The following is a 27,512-nucleotide window of genomic DNA, read 5'->3' as shown; positions in this document are numbered from 1 at the left end:
TTTTTTTTTAAATCAGATGAATTTCCTAACCCATTTGACAGCAAAGGGTTTTCTGGAAACACAAACAGATTTTACTATAATTAATTGGTGTCTCATGCTTACTGATTATCCTATTAAAAAAAAAAAGGGGGAGTATCATTATTACAAAATGAGCTGTTACAAAAAGTAACAGCCATAGCTGTAGTCCTGAACCTTCTGTGACAGCCAACCCATTCCAGGGGCTGAGAGTCAGAACGCATGACTTGCCATGTATTCTCAACCTCATATCTGATGCTACAAAGCACATCACCACTCTGACCTTGCAGATATGTATTTATCTGTAATCACAGATTTTTCTGGCAAGCATCACAGCTTTAGCACTGTTCTTACCTCCTCTATCGCTGCAGCACTGTCAGAGATACTTAGCAGAAAGGGAATGCCATCCCTTCTCATATCACTCACCTCCCAACCTTTCTCCCATACCTCCAAAGGTAATTACACACACAGCAGCAGCATACCTCAGGCAGAAGCTTGACTTAAGTCATGCTCCAGAGAAACATGGGCAGGCTCTTGTGGTAGCTGCACTCAGCAGTACTAAATTATGCATGGAGAGGGAAGTTCACTGCAGTCAGCATCTAAGACCCCAGAGCTTTCTGAGCTGGCAGCCATGGAGACAGCTTTGGATTTAGCCTCCATCCCAGACTGCCTGAACCCCTTCCACAACCACAGCATGTTTAGATATAGATCTCTTTCCCTCAAAGAGCAAGTTCCCGCAACTACTGAATGCCAGTTCCAGATCTCTTCTACATTCTTTCCAATGCAGACAGCTTTTGATTGATAAACTACAGCTATGTTCTCAACTAGGATTCTAAGGCTCCCAGAGTTGGTTATTCAGACATCCATCCCTTGAGCTGTAAAACTCAGTTCTAAGTGGCAGGAAAACATCTTTGGGCCTGGAGAAATAATGGTGCTGCAAGAGACCCTACCCCAGATATGAAGGGAAGGAGCTTTGCCTGGATGGGAAAGCAGAAGGTAGGACAGAGAGCAGCAGACCTCACGCTTGAAAAGTTGAGATTTATATAGAAAGGCAGAGAGGTGTTCTGTCTTCCTGCTAGAAAGGGAATATGCACAGCTAGCTGGTTAAGGGCTGGTGTGAGAATGGAAACAGCTGCAAGACATACTGACAGAAGAAAGCTTAGCAACTACTGCACCATAACCTGTAAATACCAAAATTTTTCCTGTAGCTTGGTAGGTCTATATATCCAATTAAGATCGAAAAAGGTTTCAGTCTAACAAATGAAAAAGAAAACATTATTCAATCATCTTGATAGCGTCTCTTTTACAGACTTTGCATTATTTTTAAACTGTCATGGGAAATAAGACATTATTCTAATTAGAAACATAATTGGAAACAGAGAGAAATCTATTAAAAACCAAATCAAGAACGATGTCACTTTTAGCCTAGCAATACAAATCTTACCCAAGATTGCACAAAACAATTTCCTAACTAGAATTGTAAGTTTCTGAACCTAAAGCAGCTGCCAGCCCCAGCACACAAACACATCCATCAGTGTGCTTCTAATTGAATTACAGCTAACGAATCCCAATGTCAAAACTAATAAACTAACTCTCAGTGCTTCTAGGTCAGCATTCTCACATCAAAATGTACACATGAATGGGAGGGGATCAATACACTCTGCTTAGTCCCTGGATTTTTGAGACCTGCATTTTAACACTTTTCCTACATTTCCAGAAAGACAGAAGAATCTAAATCCCACAAGACACAAAGGCTTGATACTGGGTGAGCATCAGAGAGATCGCATGATCATGTGAAAATTCTAGTCTCTGTCAAAATGGGACTTGGGATTCATATTCTCTCAACCAAAGCTGCACAGAGCACGTACAAAGAAGACTGCTAGAGGCAAGGATTAAATAATGTTCTTGTTTATAATTTGCTATTCTACAAATGAGCATATGGAGGAGCACGGGGAGAAAAGTAAAAGTCGCCTTTCATGCCAACACTTTATTAGGCTGTGCTTGTTTCACGACCTATGATGATCAGGCGGTACAAATGGCTTTTTCTTTTCACTTTATGCAATTACATTTTCTAGATGTCATAAAGAGAGAAACAGGAAACTGCATTTCGCTAATGGGGACCTTCTAGGCAGCTGCAGAAAACAACAGTTAAATGCACAAAACATTTATAAATGAGTTGTAGAGGTGTCAAATTATCAGGATGCCATGACAGCTTATGAAAACAACAACACTGAACACAGTTAACAATTATCCTTTAAACACATCACATTTAAAATCATCAGTGCATTTTCCACATTTTAGGTTCAAATGGATAATTTATTCTGTCAATAGGTCAGTCCCATTAACACATGCTACTAAGTGAATCCTGCTGTAGTCACTGACTGCACAGGATAATTACCCCTCAGGGCCAAGAGAAGCACATGCATGTGGATTTTTAGAACAGCAAGTACTTTGCTGTGCAGCAGAAGATCCAAGCTGCTTCATCTGGAAGTAAAAAAAACCTCAACATAGCATGAGTCTTGGCAGCTCAAAGGCAGGAAGATAAAAGCCAGGGCACACAGAAGTTCAGGCAGACTCTTGTTTTATCTATCATCAACCCCAGGATCAGCTGATCCAGTCAGGAAGAAAGGGATGAGCGCAACCAACCATCCACTTCTTTTCCATTTCATTCCAGAACTCGTAGCAGAGATTCCAACCAAACGTGACGTTCTGAGGAACACATCTCTCTTGGCTTTTCGTTAGAATATCCACAGGAAAAATGAACCTGACATTTTGAGTCTGATGTTTACTCAGACTTGTGCACATTGAAAACTCTAACCGCTCCACATTGGTCACTCAGCTCCTGTACAGACTTATTATTATTCCATAGATCACCTTTTGATAGCAAAAATACCACTGTAGAGAACATAACACTAATGCATAAATACATTATAACGACATCAGGATCCAAAACTTGTAATTTCTGTAATCTTGCACGCAGCCCATCGAGGACTGTATTTTGCATTTAATTTCCTAGGCTAACAAACCTGAAAGTTTTCAGGATTACAGATACATATATATAACCCCCACATACAACCAAAACATGAATAAGTGTATTTTTTTCAGTGTGGACCCCTCAAAAAAAATATACTGTAACACTTCTTGGCTAAATAAAAAGAAAACAAACAGATGACATAAAATGGTATTTTCACACACTGACTTAATTGGCAAACCATTTATTCCCTATCTGAAAGGGAAGTGCTAATGATGTGATCTATATTAGTTCGTTAATGCCAAAGCCCTGGACCTCAATCAATATTTATAAAACCTCTGAATAAGAACTGAGATACTTTTGCTTTTGAAATCCAATATCCCTTGACTGGCCACTTCTACTAAGAGATCAGACTCACTTGTTTAAGTATTTCAAGGCTAGTAATTGCCCCCACCACCAATTGCATGCACTTGGGACCCAGTGTGATCACGCTTTGCCTTTCAAGGTATTTTGCAGGTACATCACTCAAGTCTAAAGGAAAGTTGTTCAAAAATTACCTCGATCATGCAAGAGAGGGGGATAAACCCCTGCCTAAAAGAACCTAAAGCAATGCATTATAAGCCAAGTAGTCATTAAACTCTTCAGTGAAATTCCAGGAAAAGCTTGCACTTAATCCACATAATGAATCTGCAGAGTCAATATTGGACCCGACCAACAGGCAGTTTAAAAACAGAGGTTCCAGCACTCATTCATCACTGGAAGCAACAGACCATCTGCACCTACCACAAGAGTTTATGAATCTCAGTGCATAGACAATGCCTTGACCCAGTTCCAGTTTGAGTATTAAAACCCCCAGGACCAACCAGCAGCAGCCTGGCAGACCACTAGTAAAAACAGAGAGAGGAGGAACAGGTTGGGCTGGATTTTGTCAAGGCTTTAGCAACCATCATGACCAAATTCCTGTCCTAAACCCTTCCGCAGATTATTCTCTGCCAGCCCTCGTGTTGGCGTTTACAGTTTGTGCTAGTACATCCACGCTGCTTTTATAATTTCTTCCATTCTTTACAATCTTATTTGTATATTGTCCCTTGGAGTGCAAACTGCTCAGACTGTACCTTTCTTTACAACTGTAAGGTACCCAACCCACCAGCAAGGGAAACAGTAATGCTCACAGCACACAAGCCTTGAATCCATCTGGCAGAATTTCCAGGTGCCTTCATGCAGTATATAATGAGAAATATATTCTGAGGGTGTGCTGATAACAAAAACCCACACAGATCCTACTTTTTTTTCTGCAGTACCAAACATCATAATCTCCAGCACAGTCTTGGTACGTGCGTTTCTACTAGCAAGTCCTTCCATCCCACTCAGAGCAGTAGCAGTGTATGTGCTTCTACATAGACAATCTAAAGTTACACCACTACTGACCTGTTCTTCCCCCCTTGAAAAACAGGAAAAGCAGCTTCCTAATACAGATACAACCATGGACTACCTCCCACTACACCTGCTTTAGCAAGGATATAAAAGAATAACATCCAAGCTACATTTTTAACTTCATCCATAATTGCCTTTCATTTCTATCTGTCCAGTTACAATAACACCCCATCCATCAACTTCACACCATCAACCAGTTAAGCTTCTTCCTGTCAAGTCCATCTAGACAAGCGTCACATGCTTCCACATCCATCTGTTCACACCATTTTTCAAAATTAATTTTTTCATTTCATCACACTTCCTTTCCGTATTCCTGGCCACAATGCCCAGCTCTCTCATGTCAGAAAGTCTCTCTGGGTTTTCACTTTCCGAGCCTTTGAGAATCCACCCCACCTAGTTTACCATGAAATATTCTGCACTGCCTCTACACTCTCACCTAAAAGCTCATGCCTCGGAGACCTTTTCAGATGTCTTCCTTCTGAAGAAAAACACTCTCCCTGTAACCTTCCCCTGCCCTTCTCCCATGGCTTCAGCTGTCAGTGTGGATCCAAGGCCCACGCTGAATACAGCGCAGCCGCACGACCTTGGCTCTGGCTTCTGAGGAAGCTGCTCTGTTGTAAGAAGCTGTGCAGCAGAGCCACACCAAGATAAGAAAGGTATGAGCCGCAGAGAGGTAACATTTTTGAGATATGGAACATTAGTAGCACAAGCACTTGGGAGGAAAAGCACAACACAAAAAGGTGTAAGTCCTAAAACAAACAAACGACAAAAAAAAAAAACACCACCACGGAGCCAGAATGTAGCAACTCAGCAACTTTGAGCAGCAGAGGCTGACCCTTCCCCTCCTGAGGGATGTCTGCGTGGCTGCCTGCTGTGTTAGCAGGGGTGGGGTGGTGGTGAGCAGATGAATGCTTAGCCTAGCATTATACCCCGCCTGTAGTATCTCTGCACACAGCAAAAAGTGCCCTAAGTGACACAGAGGATTACGCTATTATTATTGGAAAACAAAACTGATGTCTTCCCCCCCTCCCCCCCAAAACTCCTCTTAAAAATTTTTGTCATACTTCCTACAAGAGCTCAAACAGCTGGTGAACTGCAATTGCCACATACCACAATGATCCAAATTATCTTACTGCTTTGCATATTCCACCCACCTGCTCAGCCCGAATTGGCTCTCATCATATATTCAGTTTACAGTCTCTGCTTAAGAGCAAACTTTCTTACACTGACATACGCAACAGGGTTTTGACTGAGGCTGCACGCTTGCTTACATAGCAAGCTGCCTCTGCCTTCAGCATAATAAACCTAACAACTTCCCACTCCTCTACCACCGCTCACTGCTCCCCTTTGCTTTGCCAGTACAGGCGCTTGTAGGACCGTGAGGTAAACCAGATAATTAGAATGGCCAACAGTAAAGCAATGCGCCCTGCTCATTCTTTTTCTAGAAAGAGCTATCCGAACCCAAACCATTTCAGCAGCCAGCCGACGCTGTGGCCCAGGAGCGGCGGCACCAGCACAGCCAAAGGGTTGTGCAGCTCCAGCCTGCTGCGAGGCCTCCCCAGGCAAGGCAGGGCTCGCTCCCTCCCTCCCCGGCACCCGAAGGCACTCGCTGCGGTCAGGCATGCTTATGGGCAAGAGCAGCGCTGCAGGCAGGCGGGGAAAGGAGCCACAGCCTCCACGGGACAGACTGCTGTATAAAACGAGTCCCGCACGCCACGGGTTTCCAGGAGGCGGCCAGGCCTCACACGCAGGGCAGGGCAGGGCAGGCACCGAGGGGCCCTGACGGAGCCCGGGGCCACTGGCCCGCGGAAGGGGCTGTGGCAAAGCAGGCTTCGGCCCCCTTCCCCGAGACCCCCGGCAAGGTGCCGCCAGCACCGGCTGCCCAAAGACCGGGGGGGGGGCTCCCCGGCGCCCCCGAGAGCCGGGCCTGCGGGGCACCCCGGCGGGGCCAGCGGCGGGCCGGCAGACGGGGCCCGGCGAGGCCCCTCGCGGCGGGCAGCGTCCCCCACCCGCCCCGCCGCCGCGGCGGCGGCGGCGGCGGCAGAGCCCCAAGGGCCGGGGCCGCCCGGGGCCGGGGCCGGGGCCGGGGCGGCCGACTCAGGAGGGGCGGCGGGGGGCGTGGCCTGGCCCCGCGAGGGTGGGGGGGCCGCGTCCCTCCCCGATCCCCAGCACTTACCTGCGGGCGAGCCGTTCTCCTTCCCAATGCGCAGGCGCCGCCGGCCGCGCCGCGCATGCGCTTCGAGGAGGGTTGCGCCGCGCGGTCCTAGCGCCGCCGGCTAGGCGGGGGGGGGAGGGCGCAGAGGGCGCTGTCAGCGCCGGGCCTCGCCGCCTGCCGGTTCCCCGGGCGGCCCCGGTTCCCGACGGCAGGCGGGGCGGGCAAGGGCAGCGGCGGGGAGACTCCTCCCCGGGCCGGACGGAGCTCGCCTCTCCCTGAGGAGACTGACACACCCACCCTCCGGTAAAAAAATGGCCCCTCCGCCTGCAGAGCCTCACGGGCCGCCCCCGGACCGCGGCCCCGCCGCCCTCCCCGCACCGGCGACGGAAGTAGGAGAGGGGCGGCCCGGACCGGCGCGGCGCGGCCCCGCCCGGAAGCGCGCCGCCTCGTGATTGCGCAGCCAGCGCCGCGTCGTGCCGAGCCCCGCCGAGCCGCCACCGGCCCGGCCCCGGCGGAGGGACGCCCCGGCCGCGGCAGGTAGGCCCCGCGGGGTCCCGGCGGGAGCGGGGGGGGTCCCTCGGGCGGAGGTGGGTGTCCGGGGAGCCGGCGGCGCGGCAGGTACCTACCTCGGGGGGCTGGTGCCCGCGGAACCGGCTCGCCGCGGGGGGGGAGGAGGGTGCCCGGAGGGGTCCATGGGGGTCGGAGGGTCTGCAGAGACCCTGGGGAGCGGGGAGGGGGGGTGCGGAACTCGGTGGCAGCAGGAGCTCCGTGCCCCTGCTCGCCCTGGAACGTGCTCTCGGTGACCAGGGCGGGCGCCCCGGGATGAAGCGAGCCGGGATGCTGCGGCAGGTCGCCGACTTCAGTGACTTCAGCCGAGGCCGCTGGCTGCAGGAGCTGCTGTGCCGGGGAGAAGAGCCCAGGTATGTCCAGTCCAGCCCCGACGGGCAACACCTTTTGGTCCTGCAGAAGAGCCGGCCGCCCCCCCTGCCCCAGGTGGTGGCCTTCCAGCTCCACGGCATGGGTGGAGCCGACCTGGAGAGGAACTGGCAGCCGCCCCAGCCAGCCCTCGTGGGACTGCTGTTCCTGCAGAGCCCTGCGACGCTGGGCTCCTGGGTACTGGCCATCGTGTGGGAGCACGGCCGGACCGAGGTCTGGCACTTCGTGGTGGCCGTGGGCTGGCAGCTGCTGCAGACGCTGGAGCTCTGCCAGGGTGCCCGGGCCCGAATCGTCTCCGTGTGCAGCCAGGAAGCCAGCCTGGTGTGGTGTGAGGAGAGGCCTCCCCTGGATGCCCACTCAGACATGAGCAAGTGTGCCTTCAGGTTCTGCGTCTGCATCCGAGCTCTGGAGGTAGGGGAGCAAGGCGTGCGGCTGGGCGCCGTAAGGATAGTCTTGCACAACAGCCCTGAGTACCAGGTCCTGGCCTCCCCGCAGCACATCTTCCTGGTGCCTGCCGCTGCCAGCTTTGCCACCATTTCCAAATTCCTCCTCATCTGTCATCCCGAGAAGGCAAAGCTCACCATCACAGCCCCCTCTGCAGGCTTCGTCCAGAGCAAGGTGCTGTGCTCCAGCAGCGAGTCAGACTTCAGGAAGCTCCTGCTTGGTTCTGTGGGTCTTCTCTCAGGTTTGGCACCTCTGGACATTCACACCTCCGCTGTGTCCAACAGTGGGGGTCTGCTGCTGGTGAGCACGAAGGGTGCCGTGAACATAGTGGAGCCAGACGGGACGCAGAGGCATATCTTTGACCTGGAGGGTGGCCCCCTGGCCCAAGAAAGTCCTGTCCAGCTGAAGACCTTTGGCAGCATCCTGGCCTGTGTGCTGGCTGGGGTCCTGTACCTTGTCGACCAGAACAGTGGCAGGCTCGTAGAAAAGAAAACCCTGAGCATGAAAGAGGTGCATTTCCTGGAGTCCCCGGGACAGGAGGACAGCATTCAGCTCCTCACTCAAACTGGCATCTATAGCTTTAGCTTCTCCAAACTTGAGGACAGCAGCAGACCTGAGCCGTGCCTGGTGGAGATGGTGTTCGAGGAGGCCTGCAGATACTACCAGAGGAGGAGCCTCAGCAGCTCCAAGCTGACAGTGGAGAAGTTGAAGAAAGGCGGTGTGTTCCAGGCTCCTGTGGCCCTTGCTGCCATCCTGCAGCATAGCCTCCGTCAGAAGCAGAAGGCAGCCCGAGGCCTCCAAGACACTTACGCCAAGCTGTTGAGCACAATGAGCCTGGAGCTGCAGAGCTACATGAGCCTGGAGCTCCTCAAGACCTGCGTGGTGTGTGCCCCAGAGAGTGAGGTGGAAAGCTACTGTGAGGAACTGGTGGAGCAGGAGGTCAGCCGCGTTCTGCACTCTGACATGGACAAGGACAACTTGGCCTACCTGAACTCCATCTTCGCCTCCTTCCCCAAGGCTGCCTGGAAGGCCATGAGGAGCTGCCTGCAGCTGCAGCAGAACGGGGACGGCCTCTTGGTAGCCAGGGCCACCCCGGAGGTGTGGAAGAAGGTCCTAGGAGGGCCGCATCAGGACGAGATGGGTCAGAATGGGGTGGTCCCCCTCTTTGAGCTCATCTGCGCCTCCTTCCTGAGGTTCAAACCCAAGTGGCTGCCCAGTTTTGTGGAGCTGACCCAGCAGTACGTTAGTATCTCTTGGACATACGGCAGCAAGGAGGGCCCAGAGGGCCGGGTGCCGCTGTACAAGAGAGCACTGGGAGTACTGGCCAGGAAGAACAAGCGCAGCGAGGCAGATGATGAGATGGAGCTTGAACTGCTGCTCTGCAGCATGAGGCCTAAGGCCGTGCTGCAAGCTCTGCACCTTCTCATCCGCCTGAAGCGGTGGCAGCGGGTGGTAGAGGTGGCAGAGAAGTTCTCTAAGCTCAGCCCATTGCTTAACAAGGAGATATTCACAACGCTGCTGGCAGAGTTTGCCCAGCACCGGGAGCTGGACCCTTATCTGGACACACTGTGGCCGCTGTGCCCTGTTGAGCTCACCGCCTCGGACGTCCTCACCGTGGTCCTACAGCACCTCCCTCGCTCCCAGGAGGACCCAGTGCCCTTCTCCAGCGAGGGGAACCAGCTGACTGTAGGCTTGCTCAAGCCGCTGCTGCAAAGGATTGTGCAGCGTCCCTGCATCCAGGATGAGATGTACTCGGATGCCTTGCAGAGCCCCACCTTCCCCCCTCCTACCCCACCCCGAGAGCACAAGAACCCTTCAAAAGCAGCAGCTGATGATGCCCCTCAGCCACCCGTAGCAAGGACTTCCTCCCCCTCAGCACTGGTACAGGGTGACACTGCATGAGGGGGGGAAGCACAACGGGATCCCAAGCCTTGGGTGTACAAGGAAGGAAAGCCGCATCCATGCCAGGAAATCCTACCCTGCCTGGCAGTACAGAAGCCTGCTCCTTTCTGAAGCTTCCCTGTGCCGGCATCTCAAAGAGTCTGTTGGGTGGCTAGGGTTGGGGGATCTCACCTGAAGCTGGGGCAAGCTTTCTGGCTGTTTCTAGCAAGTGCAATTGCACGTGCTCCAGTGGAGGAGCAAATGCCAGGTGCATTTGCAGATGAAAGCACTGGCTGCACTACGGGACAACAGAACTGCTCCCTGCCCAAAGCACTTTGTTTTTTGTTTGCTTGGCTCCTTTATAACTTCACTTCTACTTCCCTGAGCCTCTAGGAGCAGCGGTAGAGTGGTGGGCTGGGACGCAGTCTCCCCCCCTCCCCCCCATTCTCTGATCAGTGGGTTAGGTGGTGGCTCCAAGCTCTGCCTGTGAGAAACAGCATGTTTCTTGCAGTGGGGTCACTGAGCCCTGCTGCTTTGGGCTCAGTCAGATGCTAAACACCAGTGTGGCGCGGCTCTGTGGTACTGGGGGTCCCAGCACACGCGCTGGCAGCTGCAGCATTCTGTGCGCTGTCTCGCTGCAATTCCTCTGGGATCAGTCCTGTAGCTGTGACTGATTGCAGCTACTTAGCTGAAGAGAGCAGCCTAATTCCCTTATCTCTCTATCCCAGACGGTACCCGAACTCTCTTCTGAGCTGAGAAGCTGGCAGCAGCCTGTGCGAGCTTGTGGCTGGCCCTGCCTCTCCCTTTCCTTTGTGGAAGCTTAGATTATGCTGCAGGACGCCCGAGCCCTCTGTTCCCATCTCCTCTACCTTTGGCCTTTGCACATAAAGGGGCTTTGTCAGGGTTGTCTGGCTCATATTGTGCCTCTGTTTGCAAAGTCAGTGTAACTTGAGAGCAGTCATGCAGGAAGATCCAGGTTCCAGCCTCTCTCCTGTGCTCACTGCCTGGCCCCCTCCTCCAGGAGAGAGACCCTGGCTGTGGCTTTGCCCCTGCATTCCAGGCTGTGGTGTGAAGGAGCCGTCTCGAGCCTGGCTGGGACGGGATGGGATGGGGGACATTCGCCTGCATTAGTCCTCTTGAGAGTGGGGTTAAGTGTGGAAGATGGAATCCTTTTAAAAATAAAGATTCCCAAAGCAGTGCTGGGGCGGTGGTGGATGTTATAAGGACGCACATCCTCAGGAGGAGGGAAGTTTAATTTTGCTTCTGGTGGAAAGTGGCCAAGCTCAACTCACCATGGTACTGCCCAGTGTGGCTCACCGCTGGTACGTGCTGAGCTCAGAAATCGAGCTGTACCTGGCCAGCCCATTCCCTCTGTGGTACTCAGCTCCTTACCACTATGAAGCCACAGAGGCAGGAGCCTGCACAGGCAGGCAGGAGTATGTGTGCTGCAGAGAAGGGCCATCCAGATGGTATATGATTGTGGCTGGGCCCAAGGTAGAATTGAGGAAGGGAGAATTTTTCCTCAAGAGCTGCAACTTGTCCCTTTGTTCCTGGCTGGAAAACCAGCAACAGGGAGCACCAGGCTGGCCCCAGCGGGAGCCTGCTGCCCCAGGCATGCAGTGGCAGAGCTGCCGTTGGAGGGATCTTGAGTTGTCAAACCCCTGTGAAGATGTGGCAGGGCCTCCCTCCAACAAGGGCTGGGCTGCAGAAGGTCCCTGTGGTGGAAAAAAGTCTGGCAAAGGGGAAGCGGAACTGCTGCAACGGTTCTTTAGAGGCTGGCTGGCTATAAATGAGACCTTCCTTATAGTGGGCCTTGTGCTGTGGCCGTGGGGTGCTGTGAGTTTCCCTCCCACGCAAGGGAAGCGGATGCTGACAGCTGCTGCTGATGTGAACAGAGGGAGCCTGGCCTGAAAGGAGAGCCAGCAGCAGCCGCTGTGGGCATTTTGCAATGAGCCGTCCTCACCTTTTTCCCCGAGCAGCTGCTGGCCCTGCCTGACACTGCTCTTGCCCACCTCCCAGGGCTGTGCAGGAGGAGGAGGGTGGACCCAGGCCCCTCTTAGAGCCACAGCTCCAGGGACTGGGATGCTGCCCTGGAGCAGCACAGAATGGGGACTGCTGAGAGCAAGCCCTAGGCCTTGGCAAAGGCTGTGCAGTAATCTGGGGGGAGATTTTCATTGCCAGGCCTGGGTTTGGATGCAGGTGGCCACGGTGACACAGCGAGCAAGGAGGGTCAAGCTCCCTGCCTTCCAGCACTAGCTCTGCAGAGAAGAAAAGGCCGTGGCTGGAGGCTGAGCAGAGAAGGAGCAGGGAGGGAGCAGTGCCTGCAAAGCCAGCGAGCAGAAACCGAAGCCTGCAGCAGTCCTGCGCAGGCTGCTGTCCCCGAGGCTCAGCAAGGGACGAGGAAGTGGGGAACGCTGTGCGGTGGGTACAGCCTGGGGCTCGGGGATGGAAACCTCCACACGCAGCCCCTAGACAAGCACAAAATAGTCACGGCTTGGGAGGTTGAGGGCTTAGGGTAGGGGAGAGCAAAGGCAGAGCAAATGGAGACAAAACTGAGCTAAATGCTCTCCAAGGGGGTGCTGGGAAATCCCATCCCAAGGACCAGAAAGGGTGCGCATCCCTTGGGGGGAGCAGGGGCTGAGCCACCACCCAGGACAGATTCAGCTGGGTGATAGGCAAGCGCGGGGCTCTCTTTGCGGTCAGGACGAGTGCTGCGGAGAGATAGCAGGAGGTAAGGCTGGTGCAGCTTCAGATAACGCCTGAAGGAAAAAACAGTGATTAGAAGATCTGAAGGCAAATGGAAAAAGCGATAAAGCACATGCACATAGCAGAGAGCAAGCTGGCCAGCTTGGCCCTGTCGCTCACTCCAGAGAGACTTGGACTTTGCAATGAAGGAAATGAGTCAGGCTGCTCGCATACGTCCCCTGTGCCTGGCGTGGCTTTTGGGATGGTCCCTGTACTTGCACCAGGGAGCAGCACAAAGCAACTCTTAACCTCACCACAGGTGCAGACCAAGTTGCCCTTGGCTTACGTGTGCATGCAGCTGTCACCATGCCCATCCGTGCCATGCAGCAGTGTGGGACATGCAGTCTGAAAGTCCCCATGCCACCATACCCAGTAGAGGGAGGGAGGTGCAGGCTGCAGGCACCCCATTAATTCACTGGAAACCCACGGATGATGGATAGGAGGGTTGCCAGCGGGCACAGGAAAGTGTGCTGGGAAAAGCATGGTGTGGCACCTCACAGACAGAAGGGTCTTGGTGCAGCTTTTCCCAGGGAAGGACCTGGCACCCACCCAGCCACAGGTGCAAAGGGCTGCCCAGTGAGGGGAACCGTCACCCAGCCCCAGTGACACTGAGCAGTGGTCGTGCATTGACCCATGGGCTGGGTCAGGGCTCCAAGAGCTGGCTGTGGGCAGAGCGTGCTTGGGGACCGCAGCAAGAGCCCTCTAGTCCCAGGCACATCCCCAGCTTGTGCCAGCAGTGGGGAACCCTCCCTGCCCTTACCCCTGCATCCTTCCATCGAAGCTGCACACGAAGAGCGGAGCCACATGCCCACAGTACACACAAATGCCCCATTTATTGTTTGACGCTAATAATCACAGCCTTAGAAAGAGGCTCCCTGCAAAAATAAATAGTCACATTTTTCGAGCGAGGGGCCTGCGTGAGCAGGTTCCCACTGACCAGCGGCACAGGCTGTGGTGGCATAGACCATGCAAGCTGCCCTGAGCCCACAGGGTCTGGTGTGGAGGGGTGTGAAGATGCACCTGAGGCAATGCAAGGTGCAGCCCCCCTCCCACACATACCGGAGCATCATCACATAATGGGAATGGGAGTGGGAGTTTCAGCCGGAGGGTCCCAACCTGCTCCCTGGTGCCCAGGGAAAAGGCACAGTAGGTGAAGCAGCCTTGTCCATCTCCTCTGTGCCTGGGCAATGGGGGGCTAATGCCTTGTGGATGGTCGGGGGATTTTGTAGAAGTTGAATGTGGGTGGCCTGCAAAACCAAGGTCACTTATGTCCCCAGCCACAGCCCAGGATGCGCTGGGATGGCCAAATGTCATCCCACCTCTGTCACTCAGTCCCATAGGAAAGAGGGTATGGAGACCATGCATCCCACCAGCTTGGGGGGGGGCTCGGAGCAGCAGCACCCCCAAACTTAGGAGTGTGGGAAGATGATGTGGGGGGACCCCAGAACATTGTACACTGCACAGATTCCACCTTCCCAGTCCTCCCCTGGTACCAGCACCCTCCAGTGCCTGCGCTCACCCTGTTCCCCTCCTCACCACCCTCCTGTGCCCTGTCCCGCCTCGTGCCACAGGAGCTGCGCCCTCCCACACAGGGACCTGGCACTGCTACTTACATCTCCAAGGTTTCATTCCTGGAGGGGAGAAAAAAGAGGTGACAGTGTCAGTGGAGCAAGAAGATGCCTCCTGGGACAGCCCAGCATCTCCCAGTGGGACAGGGTCTCCCCTGGGGCACACAAGGAGGACACAGGGGGCTGCAGGGTGCTATGGTCCCCTCTATCCCAGCTGCCCCATCTGGACACAAAGCACGGGCTCCTACAGCTCTCCCCAAACATTGCTGCCCCCAGAGCATCACTGCTTCTTCCCCAGGCGGGCAGAGCGGGGCTCCACACTCACTGCCTCAGTGGCACACCGCTCCCCCATGCCACAATTTCAGTTCCCCCAAATTTCCCTGGCAGCTAAGCCCATGTCTCCAGCCAGTTCAGCTGCTGGCTGCAGGGGGAAGTGAAAGGCGCCGGGGCCACCAGTGGGGACCCTGGGCAGGCTGCGGGCAGGGCACAGCCCAGCTCAGCACCACATCCTGCACACATCCCATACAACCCCAGCAAGGGTCCTGGGAAAGCCAGGACGCAGAGTGAGGAGGAGTGGGGCAGGCAGAGGGAGGAAGGCTGGCTGGGGCCACAATGGGCTGCAAGCCCCGGCTCCCTAGGCAGCTGCAGCCCTGGACCAAAGGGGTGGCAGGTGGGGGGCCGGAGCAGGGGAACCCCCAGCAAACTGGCTGCACTGCAGGGCCAAGCCGTAGCCCTCAGCAGTTGGAAATCCAACTGGGAACCACTCGCCACCCTCAGGGGTTGGCGGCTGCACTGGAGGCGTGACTGCTGGTCAGAGTGCCCCAGAGGAATGGGGAAAGGGTCCCAGAGGGCTGGGGGACAGCCCTGGGGCGCCGGTGGCCACAGGCATGCAAGCAAGCACTGCACCCTCGTGGCAGCGATGCCAACAGTGCAGCACATTGCATTCTGCGCGGCATCCAGCTGTACTCCCATTTGGAGGCCCCAGCACAAAAAAATGGTGCAAAGTAGAGCGAATAGGGCAGCAGACCCCCGAGCCAGGCTGGGGGCTGCAGCCGTGCCATGCAAGCCAAGCTGCTTCCTCCGAGGGGGGTCACATGCAGCTTCAGCTGCCCAAAGAGGAGTTGCAGGGCAGGCAGAGACAAGCTCTTCTCCAAAACGTCTTCATCCTCAGAGGCTCAAGGTCCCAAGCCACCTCCCTGCCCCCTGCCCCAGCCCACATTACTTTAGGATCAGCCCCACAGGCTGCCACGGGGCACATGAAGGGGCAGTTTGCAGTGCGCAGGGTGGACCCCAGACCCAGCGCGGTCACAGGGGATGGGCAGCTCCTCACCTGTACACATCGGCGGTGTCCATGCGGCGGTAAAACTTGGCAAGTCTGACAGCCAGGATGATGCTGGGCAGCAGGAAGAAGGTGCACCAGCCCAGGCTGAACCAGAAAGTGTTCTGGGGGGGCAGGGAGAGCCATCAGGGCCCAGACAGCAACTGCAAGAGCCTCCTCTGCTCCCAGGCCCCCCCAAAGACCACCCACCCACCCCTTCTCACAGCCTGGCCTTTGCTCTTAGCCACAGCAATCCACTGGTGAGATGCTGAGCCCTGCTTGCTTGGGACAGAGATAGGTACCCCTCATCCTGTACACGAGGGGGGACAAAGGGACCTCATTACTACCCCACACACGTGTCACCCCACACACCGCAGCGCCACTCACCAGAGAGTCCAGGATGTAGTTGCAGGTGATGGCCTCCACATTATCCAGGGTCTGAGCTATGGGCTTGCAACGTGCCACGTCTCCTGTCAGCTGGGGACACCGTGGGGACAGGACATGTCAGTGTCCTCAAAACCCTGCAGTCCGTCCTCTCCTTCCCTCCACCCCACCAAGGAAGGCTCAACTCACCCTGCTCTTGGCCCAGGAGATGTAGGTCTCAAAGAAGTCCAACAGCTCCTCCAGGAAGGCCCACGTGTCCTGAGGGGAGCAAGCGGAGAGTGGAGATGCTGCACCCCCAGCCCACTCCATGCCCCATGTCCCCTCCGTGTCAGGATCAGGGCTGTCAGACCACCTCAACCGAGCAGCTGGCTCCTTCCCTGGAGTGCCATAAGGGCAGGGGTTGCCCTAATGGGAGGGGGCACCCAGGGGTGCAGGGGACCCCCAGGGAAGATGACAGGGTGGGACGAGCAGCCAGACATTGCTTGGCATCCCTGCGCAGAGGGAGGTCTTGTTGTGGGGGTCCAGCCACAATCCCACTGGGTGGCCTGGCAGCAGGGCAAGGCGAGCTCACATTCTTGATGATGTTTGCCATCTCCCTGTCCAGGAACTCCTGGGTTTCTCTGGCTTTGTCCAGCGCAGCTTTTGTCTGTGCCTGGGGTGAAATGCGCTCTCAGCAGTGTGATGGGGGAATTGGAGTTCCCACATCTCCCCCACCCTGCCCAGCAGCAATCCCTGGGGTGCAGCGTCTCTGAGCTGTGGTGTCCCCAGCAGTCACACGCTGGTAATGCCCAAGTACCTCAGGTGGAGGGAGCCTGCACCTGGCAGGGTCCATGGTGTGGGCCCCCATCCCTCTGTCCCATGAGCAGCCCCTACAGTGCATGCTTGGGGAGTCCCACAGCAGCCACCAGCCCCCCCAGACTGCAGGTTAGCCCCCACCATCTCCACTGCAGGACCTCAAGAGTGCTTCGCAGGGTGCTTTGGAGTGGGGTGTGCTCAGGAGGCCCCTTTGTGTGGCTTACCTTGAGCTGGGCAGCCCTACTCTGCACCAAGTGGATGTTCTCCTTCAGGCTTTGCTGGGGATGGAGAGAGGGGGGTCAAAGGCGCGGACCCCATGGCTCAGCCAAGACCCCACCAGCAGGCTCCAAGCTCTGGGAGAGCCCAAGCCAGCACCCCCAGGACCTTCACCACCCCAGCATCGCTCACCAGCGGTCCAGAGAAGCTCATCTGCATCTCCTTGTCCAGCTCCCTCAGCTTGCGAGCGTCAGCCTTCAGGTCCTCTTTCACATCCGTGCCCTGGAGGAGCTGCAGTCAGCGATGCCCCCCAGCACGAGGTCCCTACCCCACCACAGCCAGCTGATGGGAGGCCGGGCTGGAGAAAATTGCTGGGGGAGGGTGAAGGGCCTCGCCTCCCCTCGGCAACCAGGCAGGTCTGTGGAGGAGCCCCCACAGCCAGTGGCTTTGGGCACAGGGTGGCCATGCCCCTGGGGTGCCATGGTCTCTCACTTTGTCTGCCAGCTGCTCCAGCTCTGTGGACAGATCCAGGAGGCTTCCCTGGGTCACGTTCTGATTCAGCTGGAAAAGGCAGAGACAGAGCCATGAGAATCGGGAATGGAGCTCACGGGGGGCGTGGGGGGGATACCCCATCCCTGCAGGGCAGAGTGGAGCCAGGGCCTCCTGGTTGGAGGAGGTGCCCGGTTGCCCCAAGGGGTGACACAGATGCTAGGGGACACCCTGGGAGCCTCTGGTGGAACTCCCACAGCAGCAAAGGGGAGGGGGCAGTGGACCACTTCAAAACATTCCAGACACCCCCATCCCAACATAAGGCTGCCCCCAGCCCACCTGCTCCAGGGCGAGGGTGAAGTCAGGGGGCTGCCCAGCCTGGCTGGCATTCAGCAGCAAGTCTCTCTGGCTTTGGTTGAGCAGGGAGATGGGGCTCAGGGTGATATTCATCTTCTCAAAGGCCGTGGAGATCTCTCCTGTGTACTGCCAGAGCAAGGGGAGCTGTGATGGGGCACAGTGCTGGCCCCTCACTGTCCTCCGCAGCGCCAGCCCTGCGCCCCCAGCTCTGGCCCCCAGACCCTGGCACCCCCACGCTCACCTGGCTGATGTTCAAGAGCTCGTCCAGGGACACGGTCTGGTCCAGGTGCAGCGTTTGCCACAGGGCAGCGTCTTGCTGGCACTGCCTGTGGGAGGGGGGCACGGGGCTGAAAACAGGGCAGGCGAGGGCCACCCCCTCCCAGGAGCATGTCCTCACCCGCGTGGGCAAGTCGCACTTTGCTCCTTCCCTGGCATGGGCGTCTGCCTGCAGCCAGGGCAGGTAGGGCAAGCTGCCCCCATCCTGGGGAGCATCCGAGGGCGCTGAGTAGCTGTACCCCTTCCCAAACACGCGGTGCTGGGGCTGGGACCCACCTGTACATCTCCGAGAAGTTTGCTGTGCCACCCTCCTGGCCCAGCAGCTCTGACAGGTTGAAGCCAGGGATCAGGCCAGGAGTGTCCAGGAGCTGCGAGCAAGGGAAAAGATGGAGAAACTGGACACGGCGCAGGGCAGGACACCTGGGAAGAGCTTCCCAAACTGGCCAGTGCTGCCTCCGCTCCACCAGGTGCCCTTGGAAAGGTGGCGGTGACTCCAGGCAGGAGTGTCTCCCCATGGGGAGCTCACCTGGAAGAGCTGCTGGCTGCGCCAGGACTCACAGATGAGCATGTAGATGTTCCCCCCCAGCACGAAGGTGATCAGCACCAACAGCATCAGCAGCCAGGAGAAGATGAAACTGAAGCCGACCCCTCTGCCGGGACAGAGACACCATCAGCAGCCAAGGCCCTGTGCCCCAGTGCTGATGCTAGCACTGCCTCCACCCGGCAGATCCCAGAGCCTGCACACCCCTTGCACCCCCAGCAATGTCAGGAAGCACCACCATTCCCACAAGCGTGTCTCCACTCTGCCTTTGGCCCCCGGAGCACAGCCAGGCTGTACCCTGGGCCGTATTTCCGCCGAGCTTTGCAAGCCACGACCCACCTGCAAAGTCCTGGGACCACGCACACACTGCCAGGCCCCCATCGGCAAAGGGTGAATGGGCTCCACTTGAACACCTTTCACCAGCACCGTGTTTTACCCTTGTGTTTACTGTGGTGAGTTGCCACAGGGCAGGCCATTAAGCCACAGTAATTTCATGATTTGGGAGCTGGAGCATCCCCAGGCCAACCCTGCCCGCCCATCCCACTGCTACCACACATGTCCTCGGCAGCCGAGGGAGCCTCACGCCATGAAGAAGTTCCCGCCGGCATTGGAGAGGCTGCTGCGCTGCGTGGGCAGCACACTTTCCTTCAGCCCCAAGGGCCCCAGCAGCAGCCCAAAGACATTGCAGAGGACCACCAGCAGCACCATGCAGCACAGGAGGACACATATGCTCCACCTGGGGCAGAAGGAGGGCCAGGAGTCAGACAGCAGGACCTGGCACCCCGAGCAACACCCAGCATCCCATCAGCTGCCTTCTCAGGGAGGAAAAAGTCCCCAGGCACTCTGGCAGAGAAGGGGCACAGGTGGTTGCAAGGCACAACTCTGGCTACCCTGCACCCACAGCCCCACCATCAAGCAAGCCCCCAGCTCCAGCAACTGGAGGATCAAGAGCCTGAGCCTCTCTGGACAAAGGAGCTGGGGGATGCAGCAGCCCCTCGCCACGACACTACCTGAGCCTATCCAAGGTGATGATCGGCTCCCTGTACTCCTCCAGCACCGACGTGGCGTTGCCCACAAAGGCCTCAATATTCTCCTCCACTTCCAGGAGCGGCAACTGCTCCTGCCAGCTTCTGATCTCCTGCCTGATGAGGCCCAGCTGGTCCTGGGTCTCTGTAGGGGACAGGGACAGGTCGGTGCCCTGAACTGCTGCCCAGGTGCTGCTCGTCTGGGGCAGGTAAGCCTGGGACAGCAAGGAGTGGGAGAGGATGGGAAGGAACGGGGTGGCTTTGGTCAAGGATGGCATCAGCATGACAGCACATGGGGACTTGGAGACAGCCAGCACTGCAAGCAGTGGGGTGGCAGCAGGGGAGGTCTCCAGGCAGGGATGGGATGAGAAGGGAGTATGGAGCCCTGGGAGAGGGGCAATTTGGCACATGGGCCACAAAGCCCTGCTTACTTGCCACCACATCCTGGGACTGCTCTTGCACCTTGGCAGGGGTCGTGTCCAGCGTGCTGTTAACCTGCATCCGGGGGGACACAGCGTATAGCTCATGTCCCTGCCTGCAGCCCAGGGCTGAGCATCACATTCCCTCTGTCCCAGAAGCTGGTGGCACAGGACAGCCAAGCTCCCCCAGCACCCATCCCTGATAGTGCCAGCGCCCAGGGGTGGCTGGGACAGTGGGCAGGCTCCAGCCAAGGCAGACCTCTGACGAGCACATCCACGCAACAGCAATTAACTCATTGGTGGCTCATCCCAAGCCACCCCATCACAGCACAGCCCCAGCAGCACCCAGACCTGTGCCTGCGTGCGGGGGGGGCGGGACACAACCCCTTACCTCCTCTAAATCGGATGCTATGTTGGAGCCAGACACATCACCCAGTGCCTCCAGCTGCCGCTCCACACCGGGGATCTGTGGGGAAGAGCCTGGGGTGAGGGGGCTGCAGGAGGCTGGGGAAGGGGCTGCAGCGGGGCCCCTCGCCCCACACCCTGCCCCTCCTCACCATGCTGAAGTTGGCGCTGAAGGCGAGGCCGTCCAGGGACACGCTGCCGCAGGGGTGGCCGCAGCGCTGCAGAGTCTGGTTGAGACCGTCCTGCAGGCTGGCCAGCCGCCGGCTGTAGTTTCTCTGCAGCTCCTCAAGGCGCAAGCGAGTGCTGGCGATGCTGCCAAAGGTGGCCTCCAGTGTCTCCATCCCTGGGGAGACAGCGAGGGGTAAGGGCCTTCATCCTGCCAGTGCAGCCGGGGCTTGTCCTCACCCAGCTGAATCTTAGGGACACATCAAAAAATGCAACATAGGGGCACCCCCTAAAGCCTCAGCATTTACCCCAGGCTGCAGCTGGGAGGCCAGATGGACCCCCCTCCCTGGGAGCCTTACCCAAACATGCATCTACCCCAGCTCTCAGACCCAGTATCCCTCCCGAGTCCCCTCCAAGGCCCTGCCAGCCCCCCAGCAATGGGGCCACTACCTTGCAAGAGGCTCTGGAGGGATCCCAGAGCCCCGTCCATGCTCCTTCTGATGCCCAAGATGATCATGCCACCCAGGTTGGGCCCAGTGTCTGCAGAGATGGGAGAGATGGTGTCAAGGATGGGAGCCCCAGGGTCCTGGGGCTTGCAGGGGAGCTGCCAAAAACACTGACACCCCCCCTGCAGGACCCCATCCCACACCCACCCCCGGGCAGGGGGCTGAGGGGATACCTTCACCCTGCCACCACCTGCCCGCATCACTCTCCTCAAAGAGCCTGAATGGGGAAAAGCAGCACCTGGAGCAGTGCAGGAGCCTGGAGGAGCCCCCAAACCCTCTCCCTTTAGACATCCCCATGAGAACCAGCCCAGTGGCCCCCAGGGTCAGCAACCATCTGCAGGGCAGTGAGGCACACCCACGCAGCACCCCCAGCCGCCCCCACTCCCCAAGCACCCACAGCCCTGCCAGAGCAGCTCGCTGCAGGTGCACGGGGATGCTCCAGCCCCTCGCTACCACACACCCTTACCCTGGAGGCTGCGGTTGGCGTGACCCAGCGGGACGTCACTGCTGTCGATGACAAAATTGATTTGCTGCAGGGACAGAGATGGGGTGTCAGTGCGGGTGGGGACCCTTCCCCGCCTCCAGCCCCACTGTCATCCTTCCCCAGGGGGGCTCTTTGCCCCCCATCAGGCACCCCAGCCAGGGTAGGGGGACCAGGCGTGCCTGGGGAATGGAGGCCACGTAGATGCGGACATTGTCCAGGGTGCTGTTGATGTTGGGGAAGGTTCCACACACAGCCTGGGAGAAGCGGGTGTTGCTGATGAAGGCGCAGACATCGCCAGCCCTGCAAGAGAAGGGTGTCAGGGTCAGCACGTGGGGACCTCAGTCCCGATGCTCCCCCCCAGGACCCTCCAAATCCACCTGCACCAACTCCAGGCTGCAGGGTCCAGAGCACACCGCTGAGCCCCACTTCCAGAGCATCCCAGTGAGTGCCCTGCACACAGTCAAGGGACCAGAGAGGAGGGACACGGGAAACTGGGGCATGGGGGAGCACGGTGCCTGGTGCGCCCACATTTCCCTGCAGCAAAGCTGTCGGGAAGGGTCTGTGCCTGCCAGTGTGCAGCCCCCCGGGGCCAGCTCCCCACCGCTGCTGCTTCCTCTCCTTTGTCCCGCCGTGCTGGGTTCTGCTCCTCTGAACAATGGCAGCTTCCTGGCACAGCCGCCAAGCGCCGGCGTTTCCACCCTCCCTCGGGTCCCATCCGGAACCTCCCAGCCAGCACACTCACAGGAGGAGAGCAGAGACCAGCAGGACACCGGCCCAGAGCACCCGGCGCCGGCAGCCCATCCGCCGGCCCTGCTTCTGGTACATGCGGCCCCCACAGTTCCCGCAGCAGCGGCAGCAGCTAAAGCAGCATCCCACCAGGGGCACGAGGATGATGAAGAGGAGCCCGATGGCCATGCAGACCAGGAAACCTAGTTCGTAGAGCAGCAGCTAGGAGAGGAAGAATGAGAGGCAGCATAACACCGGTGCCCCTGAAGGGTCCCCGCACTGAGGGTCCTGTCCAGACCCCCATGGGGCAGGATGGGTCTCCCCAAGGGTTGCACATCTCCCCTTGCTGCTGCACAGCACAAGGGGCTCAGCCTCAGAGCGGCACCCACCAGCATCTCCCAGCCTGTGGTGGTCTAGGGCTGCCGGCTCCCTGCCCTGGCTGCCCACTCACCTCCTGGACTTGCTCCCCGATGGCCTCCTCACTCTGAGACTGCCCAAAATCTGCGATCAGTTCTGGAGGACAAGGAGTGGGGAGGACTGTGAGCAGGCACTGGGCCCTGGGGGGCTATCCAGGAGGGCCACACACCCTGCTCACCCCAGAAAGGGGCTACCAGCACTGGGCACCACCTCCAGCACTGCGGCTCAGAGCGGCTGTGAGTGCATGGTGTGTTTCTCCCCTCCAACTGTCCCTCCCTGGCCATCGTGATGCAGAGCCCTTTTGTACTCAGGAAAAGCTCTGCCAGCCCCCAGGCTCACAGGGCTGCGTGGAGCAAGGACATCTTCACCTCAGCAGGCACCAGGGGCAGGCTTGGGGGAGAATGCTCTGACAACCACCTCGGGTGACCTTGGGCTACCCTCCTGTGGCCCAGCCCCAGGCAGACACCCGGCCAGCACTGCCAGCATGGGATGGGTGCTGGAGCAAAGTCCCCCCACCACACTGCCTCTTTCACCCTGAGGGCTCACCCTGCCCGTGCCCCATGGCCTCATTACAAGCCATGCCGGCACACAGTGCCATGTGATCGTACCCCGATATCTGCACAACACAAACAAGGCCACAAAGCCGTTGCATTGTTTGCCAGCCATGTGTTTGCCTGCAAGTTTCTGGTGACCAGGGGCTGAGCCCAGCAAAGGAGGAAGCACAAGCACCAGCAGCCAGAGTGGCAACCCCCCCTCCCCAGGGTGGGCAGCACGCGCCTCAGGGGCATCGAGCAGCTGCAGGGTTCTGGCATCACCCATCCAGACCTACAGCCACTTTGGGGCAGAGCTGTGCCAGTGACACATCCCCTCGGAGATGAAGGAGGGAGAGAGAGCGCTGGCAAGCAGGGTGGTGCACAGGGGGTGCCTGCAGCGCTGGCATGAAGGCACTGGGACATGTTGTTCTTGGTGGCCCTAAGCCAGATCCTGCTGAAAGCACACCTTGTCACCTGCAAGCACAGAGGGCTGCAAGCCAGGCAAGGACCCTGCAAAATCATAGGTAGCGTGCGGTTTGTTCTGCACCTTTCATTGGGGCCTGGGATGAAGATACCTGGAGGGAGGATGGGGTAGGACTCTGCAAGGTGGCACTGCCACCAAAGCCTGTCCTGGGGCCCACCTGAGACTGGCCCAGCAGGACACAGCTGGCAGTCCTCAGGGACCCCGCTCCTTTCCCACTCCGCCCCATCCCTCCTAACCCAGTACCCCACCATTTAAATGCTGGGTGGACAGTCACGAGTGCAGGAGGGCTCAAGCTCAACCAAGACCCTGCAGCTCTGAGCAGCGCCCCCCCCCCCCCCCCCCATGCACCCACCTATGGGCAGAGCGTTGGGCTGCACCAGCCGCAGGAAGCCGTGCGCCATCCCCACCAGGCCCGGCATGCTGCTCCCCGGCGCTTTGGGGCCAGGGCCGTACGTGGGCTGTGAAACATTCCCCAGCTCCATCGTGGCAGCTCCAGCAGGCACCTGGACACAGAGAGGGGTTGTCAGTGTCGTTGGGGTGCAAGGCCACCCGACCCGCCCTGGCTCTGAGCAGGAAATGCGGGGAGAAAAAATCAGGCACCTGCCAGCTCCTGCCCGGAAGGAAAGAGCTATGGGAGAGCACCGGGGAGGGATGGGGAGTTCCGGGAGCAGTGGGGTGGGGGTCCAGGCAGGAGATGCCCATGAGGGACCAGAGGAGCTGTGGGGGACGAAGCGGAGACGAAGCACTTACCCTGTCCTCGGCACCTCCATGCACCCACGTCTGCCACAGGGCCCAGCCACACAGTGCCAGCACGCAGGCTTTATGGTTTGTTTAAGTTTCAGCTGTGATTGCTGAAAAGCTGCTTGCCAGGGAAGGCGGCGATGCTGGGATCGCCTCACCCTGCCCCTACCACCTCCTGGCAGCCGGCCACCCCAGGCCACCTCCCCACACCCGGGCCAGGGTCACCACCAACCCGTCCCAACCCAGGTATTGGGAAGAATCCCTTCTCCTCGCTCTCTGCAGAGCTCCTGCGTCCTTTCTGGTTTCCTCCTGTCCCAACCCAGGAGCTGGGTGATCCATGGTGATCCCGAGGGCATCCATTCTGCCCGCTCCACCCCAGCACCAGCTGCATCCCTTCTTCAGAACAGGGTGTGCTGGACCGGCCACAGTTTCAGCACAAACCAGCTCTGGCCACAGAACCAGTTTTTGCACTTAAAAAACCTTCCCAAATGGGGCATCGCAACAAACGCAGCATTTTCCACAGGCATCCCGATTCCCCCCAAGTGGGGGACAGCCTCAGGGGCCCCCCGACAGGATTTTTCCTCCAAGGCTGGAGGTCTGCCAGCGCCTGCCCGGCTCCGTCTCCCCCTCCCCGCCCACCGAGGAGGGCTCCCACGCCGCGGGAGCCACGCGTGGCTCTATGCCTGCCACCGCCCCGTGGTCCTTAACCCCCACCCCGCCGCCGGGGAGGGCCGAGGGTCTCGGGTCTCTCCCGGTTGTGCCGCGGACGCACCCGGTAGGCGCGGGGCGGGTGCCCCGGGGGTCGCGTCCCGGTGGGCGGCGGCGGCGGCGGCGGCGGGACCTCCCCGGCACGGCTCGGCTCCGCACGGCACGGCCCGGCTCCGCACCGAGACCGCGGCGCGGGCGGCCCCGGGAGGGGTGGGCAGGGCCGGACGGGGCCGCCCCTTCCGCCCCGGTCCCCCGGGGTCTGCCCGGGGCGTGCGGCCGCCCCGGCCCCCGCCTCTGCCGGGAGGGACCCCCCGCACCCGCCGCGCGGCGCCTCGGCACCCCGCCTCTGGCCGCGGGGAGCCCTGCTCCTGTCCCGTCCCACCCTGCCATCCCGCAGAGACCCCAGCTCCTGCCCTGCCCCACCTGGGAGAGCGCACTGCCCCCCGCGCCCAGCCCCTCTGCCCCATGCCCAGGTGATGCTCTCTCCGCCCCACAGAGACCCAGTTCTGTCCCCACACTGCCAGCCCCAGCGCTGGCCCCTCCAGCAGCCCACCCTGCCCCAGCCCCCGTGCCCAGAGCCCCCCACGCTGCCCACCTTGCCCCCACGCCAGCCCTCAGCCGTGCCCCGCAACTCCCTTCCCAGGGCAGCCGGTGCCCCCAGCAAGGTCCTTGGCCCCTGCCCCAGCCCTGTGCCCCCGCATGGGGCACCATATGCTTTCAGATGGGCACCAGTGGGGAGTCTGGGCGAGCCGTACCTGTACGTGCTTTGCACGGCTGGGCTTCTTGGCCCCCTTATCGCCAATGGCTTGCTGGCCGCCATCTCCTAAGTTACTGCTTAACTTTCTCTGGCACAAGCAGGCATCTGCTCTCCGTGACCTTGGGTGAAGGCGGTGCGGGGAGGAAGGCAGCCCTGTCTTGGGGTTTCCTCCTGGCCTGGCCTGGCCTGTGCCAGGGCACCGTGTGGGACCCTCTGGCTCAGCACTGGCACTGGGGCAGGGCAGCACAGGACAGAGATGCAGCCCCCAAAAAGGGAAAAAAAAAACCCCATCAGCAACTGTTAAGTTTTGCACAGCACTGGGGCTGATGTGGGGAGGGAGGTTTGGGGGTTTTACGTGCATCCCTGGGCTTTCCAGCTCAGACCTCAACCCCCAAGTGTTGCATTGGGGCCCTCCACCAGCTCCCAGGGGCGGGGGACACACGCAGAAGCCGGGCACCAGGGACAGGGCTGGCTGCCCTGGGTGCTGCCCTCTCCCAGGTTGGTGTGCGCCCTACTCCCACAGCTGCGTGTGGGCAGGATCTGGCCAGGCATTTGTGGGATTCTTCACAGATGGAAGGATCTGCTTCTGCAGGGTATTGCTCCCATTCAGCCCAGAGCATCCCGCTGAGGCTGCTAGAGCTCGGTGCACATCAGGAGCAAGGGTGTTGGCACGTCAGCCCAGGGTGCCACCATGCCACGGGCTCACCGGGGCCACCCTGCTCCCACCTGCCCAGCCATGATCTCCCACCATAGCACAGGTATCCTGCAGCTCCCCAACCCCAGCCCCGTCAGGGGGAAGGACGGCAAGGTGACATCCCTCAGTGCAGATGTCAACCCAAGCCCTGCCACTGCTCTGAGGACAGGGGCCCATCCTGCCCCCACCCTCTGCTGCATTAGCCTTATTTTAAGAGCCTGTTTCCTCCACATCCCTTTTTCCTCCCCCATTACTGCCAGATCTGCCCCTCGCCCCAGCATTACCTGCAGCCACAGGCTCCTTGCCCTGCACATTTGGCCAGGAGGGGTTGCATGGGATGAGGCACCCACAGTTTAAGCCCAGTGTCCTCATGGCTGGGGGCTGGACCCAGTGGGGATGACAAAATGCCATCTCTGGAGTCAGCTATCTGCCCTGGTCTGGGGGAACTGGGAGCCAGCATCTTGCCCCCAGTGCTGGCAAGGGGCCCCCCAGCTTCTGGAAGATCGGGGTAGCCCCCATGGAGGCTGGTGCTATGCCTCCCCCTCTGGGAGGGGTCACATCTCCCCCCTTTGCCCCCCCCAGGACACCTCCATGCTGCTTAGCTGCTGCTGCCCCGTTTCCACAGCGGGACTGTGCCACCCCCACTGCTCCCCAGGGGATGTGCCCATCACCTTGGTGTCCAGCCAGGCCCTGAGCCCCTTGTTTGCTCTGACTCGGGTACAGGGCTGTTTGCCAGCAGCCCTGTGCCTCATCCTTGCTGGGATTTCTGCTTTCCATGGCGTGGCAGCAAGCCAGCCAGGGCCAGGGCCAGCAGCCTGAGGTGAGCCAACATCGTCCCAGGAGCACAGCAAGCCCTGTGCCCGCACCCCCTGCCAGGGCACGGGCAGCACAAGGGGACGCCCCTCCATCTTGCCCACATCAGC

The 27,512-nt window shown here is 58.7% G+C and overlaps 3 protein-coding genes across 10 annotated transcripts in view; 1 reads left to right on the top strand and 2 right to left on the bottom strand.

Annotated features, from left to right (window-relative positions):
• ARMH3 (armadillo like helical domain containing 3) overlaps nt 1–6,717 on the bottom strand; it is a 130,760-nt gene extending 124,043 nt beyond the window's left edge. For 3 of the 7 annotated variants that reach the window (XR_007507231.1, XR_007507230.1, XM_049809912.1), the window contains exon 1: nt 3,770–3,870. Coding sequence is in view for 1 of the 7 variants with exons in the window: in XM_049809911.1 (XP_049665868.1) it covers nt 2,414–2,499 (86 nt within the window). In the remaining 6 variants the exon portion in view is untranslated. The other 4 variants (XM_049809913.1, XM_049809915.1, XM_049809914.1 and 1 more) reach the window with 4 other exon arrangements.
• A 340-nt stretch (nt 6,718–7,057) lies between these two features.
• Nucleotides 7,058–10,141, top strand: HPS6 (HPS6 biogenesis of lysosomal organelles complex 2 subunit 3). Its single transcript, XM_049809907.1, has 2 exons — nt 7,058–7,112; nt 7,383–10,141. The coding sequence occupies exon 2, from the start codon at nt 7,398–7,400 to the stop codon at nt 9,855–9,857; it is 2,460 nt and encodes an 819-aa protein (XP_049665864.1). The 5' UTR covers nt 7,058–7,112; nt 7,383–7,397; the 3' UTR covers nt 9,858–10,141.
• A 1,010-nt stretch (nt 10,142–11,151) lies between these two features.
• On the bottom strand, nt 11,152–25,284 carry LOC126042591 (prominin-1-A-like). 2 transcript variants are annotated; one of them, XM_049809909.1, is made up of 25 exons: nt 25,203–25,284; nt 24,042–24,192; nt 22,707–22,768; nt 22,272–22,477; nt 21,709–21,829; nt 21,512–21,575; nt 20,990–21,079; nt 20,527–20,717; nt 20,361–20,435; nt 19,982–20,045; nt 19,536–19,695; nt 19,109–19,261; nt 18,511–18,634; nt 18,261–18,352; nt 17,950–18,034; nt 17,691–17,834; nt 17,355–17,423; nt 17,055–17,144; nt 16,871–16,924; nt 16,423–16,503; nt 16,041–16,109; nt 15,855–15,944; nt 15,480–15,592; nt 14,195–14,212; nt 11,152–13,828 (listed from the first exon to the last, which is right to left on the bottom strand). In XM_049809909.1, exons 2-25 carry the CDS (start codon nt 24,169–24,171, stop codon nt 13,777–13,779), a joined length of 2,397 nt encoding a protein of 798 aa, XP_049665866.1. In that variant the 5' UTR covers nt 24,172–24,192; nt 25,203–25,284; the 3' UTR covers nt 11,152–13,776. The 2 variants fall into 2 exon arrangements, with proteins under 2 accessions (XP_049665866.1, XP_049665865.1); XM_049809908.1 differs by having other exon boundaries at nt 24,440–25,246.
• Nucleotides 25,285–27,512: the final 2,228 nt, after the last annotated feature.

Source organism: Accipiter gentilis, chromosome 9 (assembly GCF_929443795.1).
Source record: "Accipiter gentilis chromosome 9, bAccGen1.1, whole genome shotgun sequence".
NCBI lineage: Eukaryota > Metazoa > Chordata > Aves > Accipitriformes > Accipitridae > Astur > Astur gentilis.
This window is presented reverse-complemented; position numbering and strand designations above follow the sequence as displayed.